Source organism: Cottoperca gobio, chromosome 10 (genome assembly GCF_900634415.1).
Source record: "Cottoperca gobio chromosome 10, fCotGob3.1, whole genome shotgun sequence".
Lineage (NCBI taxonomy): Eukaryota > Metazoa > Chordata > Actinopteri > Perciformes > Bovichtidae > Cottoperca > Cottoperca gobio.
Genome location: NC_041364.1, coordinates 3,016,451 through 3,038,325, shown reverse-complemented (window position 1 = coordinate 3,038,325; position 21,875 = coordinate 3,016,451). Strand labels below are relative to the sequence as shown.

The 21,875-nt window shown below is 42.7% G+C and overlaps 1 protein-coding gene across 3 annotated transcripts; it reads right to left on the bottom strand.

Moving 5' to 3' along the window:
• Window positions 1–6,179: 6,179 nt before the first annotated feature.
• Window positions 6,180–20,149, bottom strand: npm1b (nucleophosmin 1b). Of its 3 annotated transcripts, XR_003832957.1 has the most exons (12): window positions 20,035–20,149; window positions 19,638–19,720; window positions 18,661–18,780; window positions 17,447–17,540; window positions 17,202–17,305; window positions 16,954–17,003; window positions 16,773–16,848; window positions 12,750–12,848; window positions 8,718–8,813; window positions 8,551–8,625; window positions 6,980–7,347; window positions 6,180–6,803 (listed from the first exon to the last, which is right to left on the bottom strand). XR_003832957.1 is itself a non-coding variant. In XM_029442086.1 (11 exons), exons 1-11 carry the CDS (start codon window positions 20,081–20,083, stop codon window positions 7,294–7,296), a joined length of 900 nt encoding a protein of 299 aa, XP_029297946.1. In that variant the 5' UTR covers window positions 20,084–20,149; the 3' UTR covers window positions 6,180–7,293. The 3 variants fall into 3 exon arrangements, 2 of the variants coding, with proteins under 2 accessions (XP_029297946.1, XP_029297947.1); XM_029442086.1 differs by having other exon boundaries at window positions 6,180–7,347; XM_029442087.1 differs by having other exon boundaries at window positions 6,180–7,347; window positions 20,046–20,110.
• Window positions 20,150–21,875: the final 1,726 nt, after the last annotated feature.

The window sequence follows — 21,875 nt, the reverse complement described above, 5'->3', positions numbered from 1 at the left end:
TCAGCTAAAGAAAAAAAACACGTGAATACGGAAAGAAAATGGAACAATAGAGACTTCATTCACACATAAACTAATAAAAATAGCGTTTAGTATTCACACTATTCACAATAATGCCACAGAGTTCACACATCCTGACAGGTAAAGAGTTGCCGGCTTTTGTTTTGTTTACATAAGTGCATTATCCGTGACAATTGACTTATACATAGAGGGAATTGTTATTAAGATACAGTCAACTGTCAAACTCTTGCCGTGAAAGAGAAAATCACTGGTGATGACAATGATGGCTTCCTTTCCGTCTAATATAAACATACCAGCATGATCACTTTTTCCCCCCAGGGCAAAGTCATTGTTCCATTTTGAAAGCTCTCTCTGAATGCTTGAAATGTTCCCTTGATATTTTTTCCCTCTGCTCGTTTATTTGCTTGTATTCAGGTGATGTGCCAACCTGTCACATCAAGCACAGACGGCCTTATTTCCTCAGAGCAAAGGTCAAAACAATTGTCATGGGAAGGATGGGCGTGTGCGTGTCTGTGTGTGCGCGTGTGTGTGTGTGTGTGTGTGTGTGTGTGTGTGTGTGTGTGTGGAGGGGGGGGTTTGATGTGAGGAAACAGACATTGTTCACAACATGCTCACTCAAACATGCCTGTGACAGAGGTTTACTTTGCATATGAAAATACAACATTAAGCACAAACTGCATCCCTTTAGTGCAGACTGTGTTTTGCCACATTCGTAAGTTAAATTAAATGCAGCTGGTTTGTTTGAGGACACCCTTCAACATAAAGTATCTTTGTCCATCCGGCCGAATCACATTCTGTCCCACGACATGACTGACGGGTAATTAAGTCCGAGTTATCCTTCACTGCCACGTGGGGCCGCCAACGTGCGGATCGGACTGTGCAGCTTCCTTTTCGACACATCTGCACGTCCCATTTTAAAAGGACAAACACTGCGCTGCTTCTCTCTCTTAATGACACGTATCACCGGTTACGGCACTGACCACATAACTATTATATCGTGTTAACAACACCTGTTGTGAACGGAGCTTTTACAAACTAGAGGCACAGATGTGTTTTAAAAATCACACATCCCTTTGGGTCGTGAGAAAAAAGAGGGCGGAAATGTGCATGCCTGCAGAGACATGACCTTACATTTCTTTCCACCAGAGATGAAAATATTGTCCTCAACTAGAAGTCCTGCAGCTAAATCCTAGAAAGACAATTTGGCTGATTTGACTGAACGTTTGCAGAACTTCTAATGCAGTAAAACACCTCACAAGAAGAGTTCACACTCAGATATATAACCACAAATATATATAAACATAAGGTGACATAACTTAGAGAAGGTTTAGTTCGCCATCCACCGCTGCTTTTAGCTCTCAAAACTACTGGAGTTGTAAAAATGCCGGCTGAGGCGTTGTGAGTGGAGTGCTATCTTCAGTCTGACAGTAGTGTTAGCATTCCCCAAAGGCAGTTTAAAGAACAGTGTAGGATGAGGTTGCATAATCTGTGCCTCAGATTCATGGAAAAGTGTGCCTGGTCTTGGAGAAAGATGTACTGACACTTCCAAGATGTCTGGAGAGAAGCATGTGGAGTAATGCTCTTGGCAGCAACACAGGTGATTTTATCAAATAGAAATTTGTAGCTTAATTGATACTAGTTGCTACAAGCAGTACTAACAAAAGCACACACACACACACACACATATATACACACACACACACACACACACACACACTTTTAATAAGGCAGATGGCTGAACAAGTTGGTTTTATACAGCATAAAAGTGATTGTTCTGTGCTTCACTCTTCATAGGGGGCATAAACACACTCACAAACAAAACACACCTGTTCTCCTAAGAGCACACACACACACACACACACACACACGATGAAGAGATGGACCTCAGATGGTGGCGTCTGACTGAGAGCAGACCGTCATGTGCCGTATCGTGTGACTGCTGGATTAGAGAAAAGGCCACACGTGGGCAGTGATCACAGCACACCTGCCTCGTCCCCGTGTGCTTTTACTGTTACAGTGACGCACTAACACACACACACACACACACACACACACACACACACACACACAGAGTGAGGAGAACCATTAAAGGGTCAGTTCACCCAAATGACAAAAGAAACGTATATTCTCACGCCATGCCGTTTTAAGTGTCAATACTTCGATGTTCTCTCCACTGGAGCTGCACAGGTCAACTTACAGGCCCATCATTCTATATGTATTCATGCATGTGCGCTTTTGGTGTGTGTTTGTGTGTGTGTGTGTGTGTGTGTGTGTGTGTGTGTGTGTGTCAATACCTCCAGGCTGGTTCAAACCCTGGACTGGAATTCAAGTCAACCACAAAGGGGGGATTTCCACGTGCCTCTCAGTCGTCTTGTTTGGAACATAAAATTGTGCGTCATCCCGTGGCTGCATCCGCCTCGCTTCCTCGAGGCTGCAGGGCAAAGACTGTTCAGCTGGCAGTGAAGTAACGCCTGACTCACACTTCAGGTAAAAGCTTAATCAATTTATATCATTATGAAGTCTCGCTCCTAAGTCAGCGCCTGGGCTTCAGTGCCATCCAGTGGTGACATCAAAGATGGGTGGTAAATGCAATTAAACTGAAAGCACTGCTGTGTGCTTCGGTTGCTCGTCCGGTCCAGTGGCTGCAAAAAGATTATTTTTAAAGCACTTATAATGTTAGTGACGAGGGACACGCACAACACACAGTCCTGCTTAATACGGTCTTCTGTACAAAAACATTTTTGTTTAATATCCCTGCAGCTCAGGAAACAGGAAGAACCACGTGGGTATTTTACAAACGCTTGAAGTCTCACTTTAGAAGTGGATTAATTTAGATTTAATGTGACCTACTCCTTTCAGGAGGCGAGCTCCCTGTAGTCTGTTAACCGGAGCATTCGTTGGAGTTTACAGCTTTCATCCATCTAGTGAGACGAACCAACTGAACGAGTCTCTGAGTTTCAGATATTCCAGCAGCACGTGCACTCACATCGCTGGTTTGTCTCGTAGCTAGATGAGCCGTGCTCGTAGGCCACTCTTCAGAGTGGAGCGGATCGTTTCTTCCTTTGTCTGAAGAACACAGGTTAGCTGCTGTTTGATGATCCACCTCTTTTCAAAGGAGGACAAATAACATTTAGTTATTCTAACTCTGACACAACTGCAAAAACATTCTTTCATACCAGTAACAACGTGCGACTCAAAACCAGCTGCGACTCACTTTATTCAGGTAAATGTTACAGGTAGATAGAAAAAAGAAAAAGGATGGACATGAATGAATATCCACCAGGAGCAGTCATGCATGAACTAATCAATAACTCAATGGACAAAATGCAACTTCTTTGAACGCACGTCGAGTCCAGCCGTCGTGGACTCACTTCTAATACAGTGTATTACAATTTAATGTGCAGTAAATACGTACGATTGTTGAAGTTGCTTCTCACCACATGCTGATGTTTCACACGTGTTTCAGGTCACACCAGGTTTTATAAACATTATAAATCTCAGAGCTCCTTTAGTCTGACACTGTGGACGATGCTTACTGCAGTAATGCTAACTTTATAATGCTTCATGCTGGTCGCTGTAGCGGACAGCGAAACTAGTGTTTGCTGTAAATTGTATTTTTTTTTTTTTTAAATGCCACATTCAAACCACATCTTTGTTATTACAATAAAAAGAATAAAACCCCTAAAAACACACATCAGGTCATCGACAACACCATCTCTTCCCACTTGGACAAATTTAGGCGATGTCTTTAAAATGTAAAAAAAAACAACTTAAAAGACGCCAAAACATTTGGACTAAAATGAAAAAGAATAACGGTGGTTTTAAAAACTCAACATCTTAAACACTAAAACACGACACTCAAACAAAGATCATGAAAACAGATCCAAGCTGCAAAACCAGCTATTAGCAACGGGCGGATTAAACACACAGATATAACAGTGAAGCTGCCGTACTGCTCAATCAAAGCAAGATATTACACGAGGTTCATCGATACAAGCGAAGCAGTTAAAGTCATAATGAATCCTGCTGCCACTGCAACATCACTGCAACCAGGACATCACAGGTTTAGAGAAATGATCAGGACGTTAAAGAACCAACGGAGCTAAAAGGAAGTGGAGGGTTAGAGATGCTTTCATACGCCTGACTGATAAAAGATATCATACAGGATCATAATCACTTGAGCACGGAGCGACGGTAAGATCATCAGAGCGCTGATGTACAAGAGTGCAAACAAATACTCTGATCGTTACCTCATGATGTTGTAATAAATAACATAATCTGTGCATTATTGTGTTATTACCACGTGGTCGGTAACGATCCATCGGCCTCGTTTCTACCTTTCTATGTAACGTGTGCTACTCTGTCGGGGCAGCTGTGGTGCTTTTATAGAGCTCATAACACTCCAGGTTTGTGTACGGCTCTCATGATCATGTTGTAATATAAGAGTGGGTTGGATATGAATTTACACTCCAAACAATAAGTCCAGTTAGTAGGTTCGTAATATGTTCTGCTTCTGCCCTAAAGTAAAACTACATTTGTATTTAAAGTAAAAAAACACACCGAACGACGCGGCTCTCTTCCACGTTCCCAGAACAAACAGATGTCTTGTTTACGCAGAACTTATTTGGACTTACTGATGATTATAAAGCAACACCAGAAACAAACATGGAACAATCTTCAAGCGCACGTTAAAATGCTTCTTAAAGATAAAATAACACGTTGGAGGGAAAATGTCTCGTCGGTCCTCGCGCATCAGCCGTCTTCACCATCCTCGTGTTTACTGCTGAAACTCGCACAATCCGACCGATTCATCTCAGTTTACAGTCGAGATATTTAAAGGCACATTCTGCAATATCTCCAATTGCATTGTTGACTAAAGGACACACAGTGTCCTGGACGCCAAGCACCTGAAACCAGGCGCGGACAATATCTACACATCGCAGAGCTGTAGCACCGGCAGTCTGCAACACGTGACGACTGTACGCGAGGAAAGTAAAAGCTGTCGGCATGTCGCGCTCCCCGTCTGCAGGAGAGGAGAGGAAACCATTCTGTCATGTGACAGTTACACAGTTTGAGGATTTATACTTTACATTTAGGGGCCTCGTGCGTACGTTTTAAAATGTTTGACGACCAAAAGATATTGTTGTTTTACTTTGACTAGTTTCTGTCTTTGGCTCTGAATACCTGAATTATGTTGTTGCCAATTCACCTGTTTGTTATTTAATGCAGCTATAATTACCTGAAGGTGCAACATGCATTACCTGAAGGTGCAACATGCATTACCTGAAGGTGCAACATGCATTACCTGAAGGTGCAACATGCATTACCTGAATGTGCAACATGCATTACCTGAAGGTGCAACATGCATTACCTGAAGGTGCAACATGTATTACCTGAAGGTGCAACATGCATTACCTGAAGGTGCAACATGAATTACCTGAAGGTGCAACATGCATTACCTGAAGGTGCAACATGTATTACCTGAAGGTGCAACATGCATTACCTGAAGGTGCAACATGAATTACCTGAAGGTGCAACATGCATTACCTGAAGGTGCAACATGCATTACCTGAAGGTGCAACATGAATTACCTGAAGGTGCAACATGCATTACCTGAAGGTGCAACATGCATTACCTGAAGGTGCAACATGAATTACCTGAAGGTGCAACATGTATTACCTGAAGGTGCAACATGCATTACCTGAAGGTGCAACATGCATTACCTGAAGGTGCAACGTGTATTACGCGAAGGTGCAACATGCATTACCTGAAGGTGCAACATGAATTACCTGAAGGTGCAACATGTATTACCTGAAGGTGCAACATGCATTACCTGAAGGTGCAACATGCATTACCTGAAGGTGCAACAGCAACATGCATTACCCGAAGGTGCAACATGTATTACCTGAAGGTGCAACATGTATTACCTACAGGTGCAACATGTATTACCTGAAGGTGCAACATGTATTACTTGCAGGTGCAACATGTATTACCTGAAGGTGCAACATGTATTACCTGAAGGTGCAACATGCATTACCTGAAGGTGCAACATGAATTACCTGAAGGTGCAACGTGTATTACCTGAAGGTGCAACGTGTATTACCTGAAGGTGCAACATGTATTACCTGTAGGTGCAACATGTATTACCTGAAGGTGCAACGTGTATTACCTGAAGGTGCAACATGTATTACCTGAAGGTGCAACATGAATTACCTGAAGGTGCAACATGTATTACCTCCAGGTGCAACATGTATTACCTGAAGGTGCAACATGTATTACTTGCAGGTGCAACATGTATTACCTGAAGGTGCAACATGTATTACCTAAAGGTGCAACATGCATTACCTGAAGGTGCAACATGAATTACCTGAAGGTGCAACGTGTATTACCTGAAGGTGCAACGTGTATTACCTGAAGGTGCAACATGTATTACCTGCAGGTGCAACGTGTATTACCTGAAGGTGCAACGTGTATTACCTGAAGGTGCAACATGTATTACCTGCAGGTGCAACATGTATTACCTGAAGGTGCAACATGTACTACCTGAAGGTGCAACATGTATTACCTGCAGGTGCAACATGTATTACCTGAAGGTGCAACATGTATTACCTGAAGGTGCAACATGTATTACCTGCAGGTGCAACATGAATTACCTGAAGGTGCAACATGCATTACCTGAAGGTGCAACATGTATTACCTGAAGGTGCAACATGTATTACCTGAAGGTGCAACATGTATTACCTGAAGGTGCAACATGTATTACCTGCAGGTGCAACATGTATTACCTACAGGTGCAACATGTATTACCTGAAGGTGCAACATGAATTACCTGAAGGTGCAACATGAATTACCTGAAGGTGCAACATGTATTACCTGAAGGTGCAACATGTATTACCTGAAGGTGCAACATGTACTACCTGAAGGTGCAACATGTATTACCTGAAGGTGCAACATGTATTACCTGCAGGTGGCGCAAATGTGACATTTTGTCGAGTATTATTTCTGTGCAGGTGGGGCTAATACTTTCCTTCCCTATAGGTGGTGCAGAACGGGGCGTTGAAGTGGACAGAACGTGAATGAATGAGTTTGTTAGTGAGTTTTACGAACGACGCTTTGCATCTAAAGAGAAATGAAACGATGACACCTGAATCTTTAACGCCGTCATCGTTTACAATGATGTCATAATAAGGCCAAGTAGGAAATCTCGCGGACTGTGCCTTTAAATGTCTTGCAGGATGCAAAACATACAAATGCTTCAAAAAAGGACTCGCTTTGTTACTTCTTCTCAATCTTCAGTGTTTTTACAAAACTCCAAAGGTCCTTGACCACCTGAGGAAGGTACGGGGGGGGGGGGGGGGGAGGAAAGAAGGAGACAGAAATTATTAATCTTCCAAATGAAGTGCTACACCGCTTTACACACATGACTCACTTTTACTACAACATGCTTTTGTGCGTCTCGCCTGTGGGAACGCTGAGTGCAGACGGGGCTGTAGGGGAACGACGAGGGGTTGGGTGGGGGCAACAGCACATACCAGAGTATATGACTAGGTGCTCCAGGTCTGACAGATCTCAGCCTTGGCTGATGAAACCAAAGCACTTCCACAGATGTTTCTACACACTGGGATCAACAAGCTCTCCACCCCCACTCTCTCCCTTGTCCACCCAGCCCTCGTGCCGGTCTAAAGAGCTTTCACCTGCTCTCATAACTGTACAGTTAACATTTTAATACTGCGATGCAATCACAAATGAATGTTCACAAAGTGATCTTACAGATGTTTGGATGCAGAAAACAAAGCTTTGCTATCGGACACAGAACCCTTCAGTCTGCGGTGATAATCTAAAAGGGTTTCGGGTGATTAATTCTGCAACACAATGTGCAGGGGCTGTTGTGTTTCTTCTGAAATGACAAGCAGCATTAGAAGAGATTTAAGTCCTGCATTAAGAAGGTCTTTTGGGCTGGTGAAAGGCCTTGAATGTGAAAGAGACTGGTACCATCCACATACCACCAGTCCCTTCATTAAGGCTACAAAAGACACACACGCCAGTAAATCACTGAGAAAGAGTTTGCCTTGGCAGGTGTACTCCCATTCCATCTCGAAAGAGCCCGCTGACACAAACTGAATATAATTCAAAGGGAACACACCGTGCTGGAGAGACGTTTGAGGCATAATGGACAGTGTACGGCATGAGGACAGTGTGAGAAACAATAATACATTCCTGGGTATCTATCATGGCAGAAAGCTCTTAAAGCTTGAAATGAAGGTTGATATAAATGTGCCCGTGGCTACAAACCAAACAACTCCCCGTGGCTACATGCGTGTGAGGCTAAACACGGAGACATCACAAGCAGAAAGAAAGAAGCAGGACGTTGATATGAATTGTAAATGTATGATGTAAGAGGTAAAAACGTTAAAGCGTAAGACTTAGAAATAAACAAAGGCTATTCTCGGACGCCTCGTAATCAGGGCTCTCAAAAAGCCACGTGCAATCAATAACTACGCAGTATACATCCGGTGACTCACGATTACTTACTTTTTTGTCTGAGATTTTAAAACAATTCTTCAAGTAATTCTCCAACTTCTGCTCGGTCTTCGGTAGAGGCTTCCCCTGGAGAACAAGGCCGTTAAATCATCAGCTTAGCCGCGCGTCAGACATTCAATTAACACTGGTGATTTGCAAACAGAGGATGACAGCCTTACCTCCTTGGCTGCAGTTGACAACTTGCTTTTAATCTCAGTCAGAGGGGGCGATTTAGACGGGCCAGCCTGGGGTTTGTCTTTTCCCGGGGCAGGTGTCTTGAAACATAGAACAACGAGATAAGAAACACTGATTGATTTGTCAAATAGAGAGAGTTATAGATATCAAGCCACACTATTTCTTCTTTTACTCAGCTCGAGCGATTACCGTTTATTACCCCCCCCCCCCGTGTTCTCTTTTGAACTCAACACAACTTTGCTAACTTATTGGTGATGAATCCACTCGCTGACCAACAGGCCAGTCTGGACTCCAGCACCCTCGTGACCCGTTGAGTCTGTGTTTACAGGCTTGGCTTGGGCAACCAGCTGGAAGGAGATAAAAGCTCCAGACAGGACAACAAATTCTAGCCCAATTACATCTTTTTACAAATACATCAGGTACAAATTATGTTTTTATTGTTTGCAAGCAGGAGAGGTCAAGCCCCGACTCTCCAGTGAGTAATAGAGATCGTTTGTCAAATGTGTTGTTTCCCCCTTGATGTCAAATCCTGACATTAAACTAATGACTAGCACAGAAAAGATTTCTGTTTTATGGACGGTGAAAACAAACAATACTGTGACAAGCATCTCCACACATGGATGTGTGTCAGAGAGAGAGCAGCGTTAGCACGGAGCTAACAGGCCCACAGGTGTGTTCAGACCTGGGCAGTCGAGGCCCCAGAGGTCCTCAATTAGGAAGTGTCTGAATATGACACAACAACAACACACACACACACACACACACACACACACACACACACACACACACACACACACACACACACACACACACACACACACACACACACACACACACACACACACACACACACACACACACACACTGTGACTGCATGTTACACAAGCCACAGAGCTTGTCCCTACATGTAAAGCCAGAGTGGAATCCAGAGAAATTGCAGGGTTTCATTGATAGCCAGACGCACATGAGAGAAGAGAGGAGCCCAACAACCAGCAAAGCCTCGTCCAGTCAGAACACTTCATTATTCTACAGCTCAGTGGAGTAAAGCTCTCTATTCCTACTGTAAATCATCTTTTCTATCAGGTTTTTCTACTTACTGCTTTCAATTACTGTCATATTATCATTCGAGTCAGAAACTAAAAAGCAAGAACTGTTTATTTTCAGGAGATTTAAGCCACAATGACGGACTTGTCATAAATGTAAGAGCTGCGTAGTCAACATGTCAAAGTGAACTCTGTGAAAGCAGGTTTCCTAACAATCTCCCACTCCAATTGGTTGTTTGGATAAAAGCTAATAACAAATGTAATGTTTTACTACCTGATACTTCAAACCCCTTTAGCGACTTCAGGCTGTAAAAACCAGGGTGAGACTTGAAACGGGTAAAAACAGGTGGAATGATCTGGAGAAAATAAATTCTCTCTCTTTCTCTCGTTTGAAAAATGCAATCATGTGTCCCTGTCCCCAAGAGATCTGCATTTTATAGCACAGATCAAAAGGTATAAAGTGAAGAAAACCCTGACGCACACATACCGCAGAGCTGCTGGCTCCCGGCCAGACAAATGTAGTACGTATTTATTATTTATGGGAAGCTCTCTACTTCCAAGGGACAGCTGTGGACCTGAAACAGCTGATAAACACACAACGCCAGCAAGCTTTTTCATCTGGACCAGACAATGATTACAGATGCCACGAGACATGGAACTTAATCACAAGCACACTATCATTTGATGCAAAGCCTTGTCTTCAATCCAGTGCAAACACATGGTGTGACACCTCGGCTCATCAGGGCCGTCCGGGGACGGTAATTGTCGTTTTGTTGGAATGAGCGCTTGCGAGTCCCTCGTCTGGGAAAACGCCGGCTCACTGGGAACTGTGACTTTAATCCTGTAATTTGCACAAGCGAGTAAAGGAGTTGGTCTTTTGGACATGCCTCATGCACGACGGGTCAATTCAGTAGATTCATAGTGAGAAGCCAACATCCTCACACTCACGGGAAAAGTAAGTAACACTAACAAAGTAGGCACCTGCTGTAACACATGTCAATCAGCTGCTGAAACAATGACTCACACCCTTTTGGGATAAGCCTGAGTGAAGTGGTATATACTTTACGACTGTGACGTGTGCTTGAAGGCATCAACTTCTCCAAACCCATCAATCAAATCACACCAGCTGCAAGATAAAGTGACTTTGGATCGGCACATCTCCAGTTAGCGTGGTTCTCATGCCGAGCCTGTTACACAGGAAGGTGCGGCTACACGCTGGGCTGCGAGAGGTGAGAACTGCGGTACTGGCAACAGATCTGACAAGCCAATCTAATGACCAGTCACCTGCGTTTAGTAAAGAAAAAACAGACATACACGCCCGCTTCCTCGCTCCTCAGGGGCATCTGGAAGCGCAAGCTGCACCAGACATCAAACGCTGGTAATGAGAGCAATTGGGAGAAGGTGTGTCCAGGAAGTGAGGGGTGTGAATAGGTTGTAGAGAGGGAACAGTTGTTGTGTTGAAGTAGAGAGGGGACGGGGGCAGTTGAAGCTCCACGGGGCCAGAAAGTTAAACTGGCGGGATGGTTTCGGCAGTTCAGCTGCCCATCGGCTAATCCCCCGGAGCATTTCAAGAGCCACTGTGTTATGTCTGGACAAGGGCCGCTGCAGAATTAGCTGCACTCTCCCACTCACTGAGAACTCTGGCCTGGAGGGGAATCGCTTTCTCACCTCAGGAATTCAGCAATCCAGTGGCTTAGTGTTCAACATGATAAAATGAAATCACAGAGCTTTCTATCACGACGTCAGACAAGACATAATCATTTTCTTCTGTGCGCTAGATGTGTTGTTCCTTTACCGTATATTACTTTACCATACAAGCAGCCAGCATGTGCATGCCAACACATAACGCCTTATCTAAACACATTTCTGTCTAAGTCATTTTTATCACAGTAACACGCCTTGTGAAATTTGTAAACTTGCAGAGGAGCCAATTTGTATTCGCTCGTGTGTAGGTGTGCGAGGGAGTTGGGAGGCATCAAAGACGGTTGCAACTCAAGACGCCGGGGTCAGGCCAAGAGGTCACGGGTTTAAACCTTGCCCCAGGAAACACGTTTGGAGGTCAGGTGTGTTTGCTTAGAGAGACGCACAGTTCAAGCTGTGGGGTTTTGAGAGGCGGCTGTCCAAGACATTCCATGCAAGAAATTAAGTATCAGGTTGAGCTAATTGCAATGTGCATTCATCACATTCCTCGGCTGTGGAATGGGAAGGCTCTCCAAGTGCGTGTTGGCATGTTTTAATTGTAAATGCAATTAAATGAAAACAGCGTCCCCATGTCACGAACACTTTGTGTCTTCTGAGCTCCAGTTTTGAGCAGAGAAAGAAGGTTTGTGCACGACATTGTGACGATTGCAGGTGTCATCAGGTTAAAGTGCAGACATACTGAGAGGAGTGAGAGGTCTCACCTGCGACGCTCTGCACCGCTTTATTCTGCCGAGACTTTTTTTATTTTATTTTTAGAAATGTTGAGACAAGAGGGGGATTGTACAGGGAAGGGTGCATCTCATTTAGCACCTCTCTACTGAATATGTATGTGATATATATATTTAGTATGAGCTGTGAGATATCACTAGAGCTGCAACGATTAGTTGACAGAAAGATAATCGGCAACTTTATCCAGAAAATAGTTTGTCCTGCATAAATTGCTGTTTTTAAACTCTGAAATATGGAGATTTCCTCCTTTTCATATCATATTTAACTGAGTATTTTAGGGTTTGCACTGAAAAACTAGACATTTAAAGACATCATCTTGGACTTTGAGGAACTGGGATGGACACTTTTCACAATCCCAACTTTCAGAAGTTTTATAGACCAAGCGATTAATCTAGAAGATAATCAGTAAACCGATGGATCATGAAAACAATCGTTAGTTGCAGCACTAGATATCACTCCTCTTAGTCGACCTAACAGCGGCGCTCCGTTCTACAGTATGATGGCTGTGAACAAAGCTGAGCAGGTGATAAAACCTTTTCCTACCTTGACCTGTGCTTTGACCGCTGACCCTGACGGTGTTCCTGCGGGGCCGTTTAGTTTCACTGGAGTCTTGTTGGGCTTCTTTGCTGAGAACTGTGGGCTCTGAAACACAAGCCAAGTTATAAATAAGACTCCATTATCCAGTCTGCTTTACTGAGACGCTCATAAAACATGTAAATAAATATGTTTAAAACAACAACAACAAGCACCACTTAGTCATTGTATTAAAAGCCCAGAAGAAGAAAACCAAGCATGAGACGGCAGCAGGAGGGAACGTACAGTTACATCCACACTTGATGAAAAGGTACGCGGCCTAACTTTAAAGTAACTGCGTGACGATGCTATAAAACGTGAGTCATTTAACAGCCCCTTAATATACTTTATTTATTCATCATATCCCTGTTGGTGACAGCGACTCCTGATAGATTGCTAGATATTAAAATAACTTCAGTCGTTTAGATCCAAAAGGTCTAATTGCCTCTTTTATAGCTGACAAATTATAATTGGCATGTAACATAATGTGAACCACACTTGCAGAAGTGTTTTGCAATTGTGGTTGATTTCCTTCAGTCTTTTGCCACGAGGCGTTCATGTCACCTTCACTCATCCCCGCACCACCGTAATAACTTCAGCGCTGCGTGTTGCAGACCATCGTTCAGAGCCGTTTAACTCGTGAAGACAAAAGGTCGACAACAACAACAAGATAACGGTCGTTAAAGCTCGAGTCCGGGCGGGTCCTCGTGTTAAGAATTAATGCTTTGATCTAATTAAGTATCTCAGTCAAAAGCTTTGTGTACTGAACCATATGTAATCAAAACTGAAGCACGAGACAGACGTGGTCATTTGTCCCTGATCAGATACTTAGTGCTCTGATCATTTCTCATTGTTCTTCTCCACACTGGAAGCCTTCCTGTCAGGTTTCCATTGCTCTCAGTCACCTGTGTAATTACCTTGTAATAGCCGAGGCAAGTACCTGCATTTACTGAGCACCAACCCTTTTCCTTGGAATGGGCTAGAAGTGTAATTGCCTGTGTTGACATAACTGCTACAAGGCAATTACACGTGTTATTTCCTCGAGCAATGCCTGGTAACACAAGATGCTCTAAGGCAGTTTCAGGGTGGCTGCAAAGCTTCTTCAAACCAGAAGAATATTAATACACAAGTCAAGTTAAACCCGTGTGCTTCATAGATGCACCGCCGTGATCAGATGATTTAAAGTGAAGTAAACTCCTGAACGACTAGAAGGTGTAAAGCTGGTCCACCACATCTGTCCCAGAGGTTAGACGCCCGCGTCTGGTGTAGGGAGGATTATTTGACTCATTTAACACACAGGCTACCACATTGAAACAATTAGCAAATAAACTACGCTTCAGTCACTCGCTGTGTATCATTACCTTGTTCTTTGTTAGACTACTTGGAGGTCAGGCCCATGAATGCGGCACATGAGGTTTAGCCGTCTCAAGGCTCGTGTTGGAGCAGCCGGAGACGTCCAGAGTCTCCTTTAATACGAGATGCAGCTAATGTTGGATTCAAGACTTCTTTAAAAGACATGTTCTACGTGCATTTCTTCAACCCTTCGGCTCTGCGTGGCGTTATTGTGAAAAAATGTGTTTTTACAATGCAACATAAAGTTCTAAAAATACAAGATAAAAGATTGATTTAAGACATTAAGACCACTTAGAGCCCTATTTTTAGATAAATGCCTTTGAAGAGTCCGTGGGAACCCTGGAGTCACCACAGCTACACTTAATTAGTATTTATTTTTAACATTTCTCGTGGTACAAATTAAGATAATCGTCTCGATAATGTAAGAGTTACATGACACGGCAATGCTGTCATCTTAGACATCTTAATACAAGACGCACGTAAACCATTACGTGTCGGGCTGCTCGTTTGGTGAAACACTGTGGTCCAAACTAAGAACTGGAAATTACGCACCTCCATAAACGTGTTTTGCTCTTTGCAAAGAAAAAATCATGCGAGGAAAGAAATCAACACAAGAACACAAGAAGAAGTGAATTAGATTAAGAATCTGAAGCATGTGATGCCAACTGTCCGGACGCATCTCGGTTGGCACTTAAGAGTAAGGAAGTTCGGTGGGGAAATATCGTTTGTGTCAACGACAACAAAAAGGTACATTAAAAACATTAAATGACATATTGCTGAATTAGTCGTAAAGAAATGTTCCCAGCCCAACTTCCTAAAGATGTGCGCTTCATTACTAAAGAATGAGACGAAGAGAAGAAGGGTGGGAGGATTAAGGTCATGGCGGGGAGGGGAGGGGTGTGGGCAGACGGAGGTATTGGAGGAGAAGACAACAGAATAAATCAACAGGTGACAGAAATGCTCAGCTGTCATCTGACCCTGAGGCGAGGATCGGCGCTCACGTCGCAGGTATGCGCATCTGCCCTGCTTTGATCTTTTGCCTGGCACAGTTTGCACTTGGATAGCGTGTTAACAAAAAAAGAAAAAGAAATCACAAACAGACACCGACGTTAAAAAAAGGAGGCAGATACACACATGCACCCACACACTTGCAAACAGTTGTGGTAACACGCAAAACAAGCGTTCAAAGGCAAAGGCCAGGTGCAAAGCTGAAATGGCATGAGAGACGATAAAAAGGAGCAATCATATTAACAGTGGGATGACAGAGGGACAAAGATATGCAGTGTTACAGAAGAACGGGGGAAGATGTTTCCCAAAACTGGTGTGTGTGTGCGTGTGTGTGTGTGTGTGTGTGTGTGTGTGTGTGTGTAGCTCTCTGCATATGTACTGTAGATATATTTTTAATGTTTAACTGTGTGTATTGTTGCATGTGTCCTTACGTTTACAGTAAGTGTACATGTCTACAGTGTGTGTGTGTGTGTGTGTGTGTGTGAGAATAGGATAACATAGTGCCGTCTTGTTGGTGAGACGGTGAGAATTTAAGCAGATTACAGAGAAGAAATCCGATCATTACACCACACATACCCTGTGTTTTACTCGTGGAAAACAGGTGGGTACATGAGCGAACAGGATGAAAAAGTTCCATGTTTTGTCTCATACAAAGCGGCGGGCGGACGGTCAGCGAGTGCACGGATGGGAAGGGCCTGCTGGAATGAAATGCTACTATAGGATACATGCGTGCGGGAGTTTACGTGGTGTGGGAGAGACAGAAAGGGGAGCGAGCCGGAAAGACTGCAGCAGCAACACGGAGGAATTCCTTTTACACACACAAAAAGAAAGAAACTGAAGGAAAGCCACTGGCTGCCCTGACACCTGGTGGACAACTGGAGACACTCCAACATCATTTCATCTCCGGCACTAATTAAAGATACGTTACCTACAAGGCACTTCGTTTTAACAGGGATGAAAAGGATGCAACTAAAGTGCGTACAAAACCTGACCACGGTCATAATACTGAAGGTCAGATTAAAAACTTAAAAACAACACAATCTAAAACACTTCTCTGGTGCTGTCCACACGCAGGCACGTGCCGCTCTCTGAGAGAACAGAGCGGTCCCATTGAGACCAAACATGATGAAGAAGTGAAGGAGCCTTCAGCTCAGACACGCTGTACCGATCAAACGTCATCCTCTTAAACCCAAAGCCATTTGTTAAAGTTGCGTAATTCGCACGACGACGGGGACAGAAAGGTTCAGCCTGCCTTCGTAGGGTTATTAGTGATGCCAGTCCAAGTTCAAATAATACAGATTGACCCGCCAGAGGAACCAAACTGAGCAGAAATATACCGACGCTGCACGTTAGCATGTTTCAATGTCATGATTGGTGATGCTGCACGTGCTTAATAATGTCTGATGTTCTACGATACCAAAGTGTATTGTTGCACGTTAAGCGGCCCGGGGTTCACATCCAACCTGTGGCTGCATATCGCTCCTCTCATCACGTGTGTGTGTGTGTGTGTGTGTGTGTGTGTGTGTGTGTGTGTCGGGGGAGGTGCGCCTCCACAGTGCTCTCCAGCTACTTCATTATTTTGCAGGTTTAAGAAATGCACCATTATTTATATATAAAAAAGAGCCGTCTTACTTTTTTGAGCTCTTTTCCGACATTCTTTAGAGGCTTCGCATCCTCTTCATCGCTGTCGTCGTCATCTTCGTCATCGCTACAAACGGGAGGAAGAGAATGAAGTGAGTAGTGGTCCCCGCACAAATGTTAGAACTTGAATGTGTTTTTTTAAAGGATGCACGGTGAAATTAAAAAAACATACTCGTCATCGCTGTCGTCTTCATCGTCGTCAGATTCCATCTTCAGTTTTTTCTACGAAGAAAAACAATCATTTAATCCAGACAAGCGTCGCAGTCCTGCAGACGGCTGAACGCACGCTACTTGTGGAGCATTAAAGTGAAAACAGGAAGTGTTTGATTAGAAACAAGGCACCACGGCTGCAGACAGGTGTACAAACTGCTGATTTGTTATCCTCTAAACGTTAAGAGGTTTCTGTCTTTGTGAACGTACAGAGGACGCTACCAGGGGAGGCTTCTTCCCCGACATCAGGCTTGCAGGCCGCTTCACTGGTGACGAGTTGTTTTCTTCTTCCTCATCCTCTGAATCCTTCACGCCTACAAAGCAAACACTGGTTATTGTTTTATATGAGCAGAGAGGGAATCTGTCACCTGGGCAGCCCTTGTGTGACTCATGTAGAAACACAGTGATGTGCATCATCAATCAATCAGTAGAATAATAACACACATAATACTCACTAACAAAATGCTGCCCGCTGATGTGCACCGGTCCGGAGCCGGACTGGAGCCGGAAGGTGACCGGAGGTGTGATCTCAAACCCCCCTAAACTCATCTGAACAAGACAAACACAACACATGTCATCACTGCTGGTATCAGATCAGCGTTCTTTAACAGGATGTAGTTTGTGTTTACGGTCCCTGTTGGTTCTGTGTGTTCCGCAGTATGAATGAGTTGTCCCGTTCAAGTGTTCGTCATTTAAGCATGAAAGAGTAGAATAGTGTTTTACTTTTAACATAGCTAAACGATCAAGTGTACATCTTGCATCATAGATTTACTTCCATGTCATTGAGCACACTTCATACTTCATACCTCCAGAATTATTGTGCGCCCCTTTAGTAAGAATAATCTCTTATTGTTTATCGTCTCGGCCTTTCACTCAAAACATTCACACAAACCTTTTCACTGAAGTAACTTGTTGACTTGTTGAATAAATATATTTCTTCAAAACATCTGTGCCAGTTATTAGCACCCCGAGAAAATGAAGTATATTTCCATATTCCATATGTTACATCTTTAACCTGTTTGATTAGGAACTCTTAAGTGGTCAACCGTGACTTCCTGTTTCACTGGGGTATTAATATGAGGTGACACAGTCATTCGTCACTACGGGAAAGACCCGAGATGATCTGCGACGGAAGGTTGTTGAGCTGCACAGATTAGGAAATGGATATAAGAACATCTTTCCACTATCAGGGCGATAATGAAGAAGCTTAAAGCAACAGGAGATGTTAAGAGTCAGCCTGGAGGATGTCACACCGTGAGGAGGATGGTTCCACTGGCAGAAGAATCTCCAAGGATCATCACAGTCACAGTCCCCGGACCTAAACCCTATAGAACATGTGTGGGATGAGCTGAAGAGGAGAGTCCACAAGCGTCAACCTCTGAATCTGAAGGATCTGAAGGATCTGAAGGATCTGAAGGATCGTGTGGAAGAAGTGTCTCAGATCCCGTGCCGTGTGTTCACCAACCTCATCAGGCGTCACAGACTCAGAGCTGTAATCCTGGAGGCTGCACATTAAATGAAGGGGTGCCAATAATTGTGGCACAGATGTTTTGGAGAAAAATATTTATTTAAAGTCAACATTTCTTTTCTTTCAAGAATAGTTTTGCAAATGTTTACTAAAGGGGTGCCAATAACTCTGGAGGGCACTGTAGCGTTGGCGTTCACTCACAGAGGGCAGCACCGATGGTTTCAGGACAACCAGCGGCAGTTTGGTGGATTTCCCATCATAAGTGAGGCCCTCCACTTCCACCATGTGGAACTTATCCTCGGCCTCGGCTCCCAGACACACCTGGAAACCATCAATTATGTATTAATGTTTTATATTTGACAGAGTAAACAATTATTGATTAATAAAAGAAATACTAAATAAATAATAATTAGCAGCAGCACTGCTCCAATGTAATGAACAACCATTTAGACACAGCTGTTCTGTTGTTGGACGACACAAAGAGATTGTGGAATCATGGAAACCAGCAAAATAACAAATCATTCATTCATCTATAATATATCTATATCTATATCTATATATATATAGATATATATCTATATATATATACACACACACATCTATTAATATATATATATATATGTGTGTGTGTGTATATATATCTATATATACACACACATCTTTAATATAGATGCATACATCTATATTATAGATATACAAGTGTGTGTGTGTGTGTGTATATATCTGTGTGTGTGTGTGTATATATCTATATATACATCTATATTATAGATACGTGTGTGTGTGTGTGTGTGTGTATATTTGTGTGTGTGTGTATATATATCTGTGTGTGTGTGTGTGTGTGTGTATGTATATATCTATATATATATCTATATTATAGATATACAAGTGTGTGTGTGTGTGTGTATATATCTGTGTGTGTGTGTGTGTGTGTATATCTGTGTGTGTGTGTGTGTGTATATATATCTGTGTGTGTATATCTGTGTGTGTGTGTGTGTGTGTATATATATCTGTGTGTGTGTATATATATCTGTGTGTGTGTGTGTGTATATATATATCTGTGTGTGTGTATATATATCTGTGTGTGTGTGTGTGTGTATATCTATATCTATCTATAACACTGTTCCCTTGGCAACATGCAGTTCATTCATCTTCTCTTCGTGCGGTAGTGTCTTCCTTACTGCTTTGAGTGACAGCTGTTGCTCCGTATCATCGTCGTCTACGTCAACTCTGAACTCCCGTTTGTCGGATTTGAGGGTACAACCTGGAGAAAACGATACGTGCAACGTGTAACTAACCTTATGTTCGCACTTTTCTCGAACAAAATACACAAATGCATACAGTAGTAGACATGCAGCGTGGTTACTCTTTGCTAAAACTGCTGTATCTCCATGCCTTGCTCGGCTAGCTAACAAAAGAGCTGAATTGGCGCGAGTAGGGGCAGGCAGGTTAGCTAGCTCTTTAGCGATCTTGCGCCAGCTAAAATTGTTAAATGGCTATTTGTGCGTGATAAAATGGCAGTAACACTGGTTGTGCGACCGAAACAGTTTGAGGTTTGCCAGAATAAGCGAAGCTCACCAAACAAGTACATTTGTGGTCTGTTCAAATTTGAGATATCGTCCTCCATCTTTGTAGTGGGTGGGTTACACTTCCGTAAACTGGTGTGATTGACACATCGCCGAGCCAATGATGAAGGAGAACGTGACGAACGTTTGAAAACACACAGCCAATAGAATTAAAGGCTGGGCGGGACCAATGTAACTGTATGGTCTATTGGTTAAACACTAGATGGAGCTGTCGTAGTACAGATTGAGGTCATGCTACAAGTATTAAACCTACTACAGACCAAAATATGAAGAAAATAAATAATAACAACGATAATAATCACAAAGAAATACATTATTATATAGATACATGGTAGTTAGCTACGGTCTATTGCTACGTATATGTAGATAAAGTCTTTCTTTGTACACCCACCAATTTTCTTAAAATGTGCAAGGTCTAAATACGGTAAATTGTATTTTCCTAATTCTTAATGGCTTCCTCAAATAAGCTTTACAGCTTTTATATGAAGATTGGGATATTCTCCCTTATGTCTTTCACTTAATGTGCTGCTGGACTAAATAAAAGAGGCCTTTGGTCAGACTCTATAATAAAGAGTCTTCTGTGGTTATTAAAAATATTGATAATAAAACAGAGAGCCATTGTTGTCTGAGATATTACAGAGTAGAGAAATTATACGGAGGATTCCAAACTGCACACAACATTATTTGTATCAATGGTTTGCTTCTTTTAAAAGCTGAAAACAACTTAAAGTTTATAAACACATTTATCTTTTTGGTTCGTTGATTTAAATGAAACGCATATATTCTCTTTTAAGTAGAGTGTAATATAAATCAGATGATTAATTATAAATGTGGCTCCAAGGATGTTAAAACATCCCAAAGCCATCAGTTATAGCATTTCTTTATTGTAACCACTGTATTTATATGTCTTGCTCTCGATATCAGAGCAGGAGCCACAGAGCTGGTGAGGATTCACTACTCTGCTCAAACACTTTGCAGGAAGGTTCTTATAGTTTCATCAAGGCCATTCAGTAGTTGGACAGTCTTCTTATGCTTCTTCTTACGCAGTGTATGCTGCAGGAATCTGACCTTTCAGTTCAGACTGAATTGTATTTGGCCTTACGACTTGACTTTAGTTCATTTCTGTTGCAAGAGAAAACACACACGTAGAACAAAATGTCAGACATTGTGAAAATGCAGCAGAGTTCATTTACATTTCTTTCTAACTTTAATGATTGCCTCAGAGTGCGTCAGTTGCCGGCCGGTATTGAGCAGGTGTTGCGTCACTGATCCGCAGCACCAGTATTACCACAAAGGAATGAATTGTCTTCATGCATGCTCCAAAGCTTGAGAAGCATTAATGTGACACAGACTGCCAGGACACGTCTGCAGATCCGTTCTCATGGCAGATATGATGTTGTGCACTCAACACGTTTACTTTGCATTCCCATAAATATAAGGGATATATGCTTTATTGTTATAACTCTTTTTAGATTGAATTGCTATTACCTAGTCATCATGTATCACCACGGAGCCTGTTGAGGAGGAAGTATACATTTTTATATTCTTTATCAATATTTGAAGTATTTGTTCCAGAGCAAACTGACTCATTAGTATTGCCTTACACGACTTACTTTCCACTCAGCAGTAATGTTAATAGGAAGATGTTCACATCCATGTGTTCTTTTTGTCCCTGCATGCACTCTTGTATGCAAACATGCATCTGTGTAACTGTTTAAACATGTTTATGTGAGTGAGTGTTTGTGCATGTGTGAGTGTGTGCACATGTGTGAATGACAGAGAGAGAGAGAGAATCATGAAAGCGTGTCATGTCAGCAGGTTGACTTACTCTCT

Coding starts and splice junctions, on each gene's coding strand:
- npm1b (XM_029442086.1), bottom strand. CDS start 20,083: ATGGAGGACGATATCTCAAATTTGAACAGACCACAAATGTACTTGTTT. Junction 12,849..16,772: donor TCGGAAAAGAGCTCAAAAAA/GTAAGACGGCTC, acceptor CTTGTGTTTCAG/AGCCCACAGTTCTCAGCAAA. Junction 7,348..8,550: donor TTAAAATCTCAGACAAAAAA/GTAAGTAATCGT, acceptor TACCTTCCTCAG/GTGGTCAAGGACCTTTGGAG.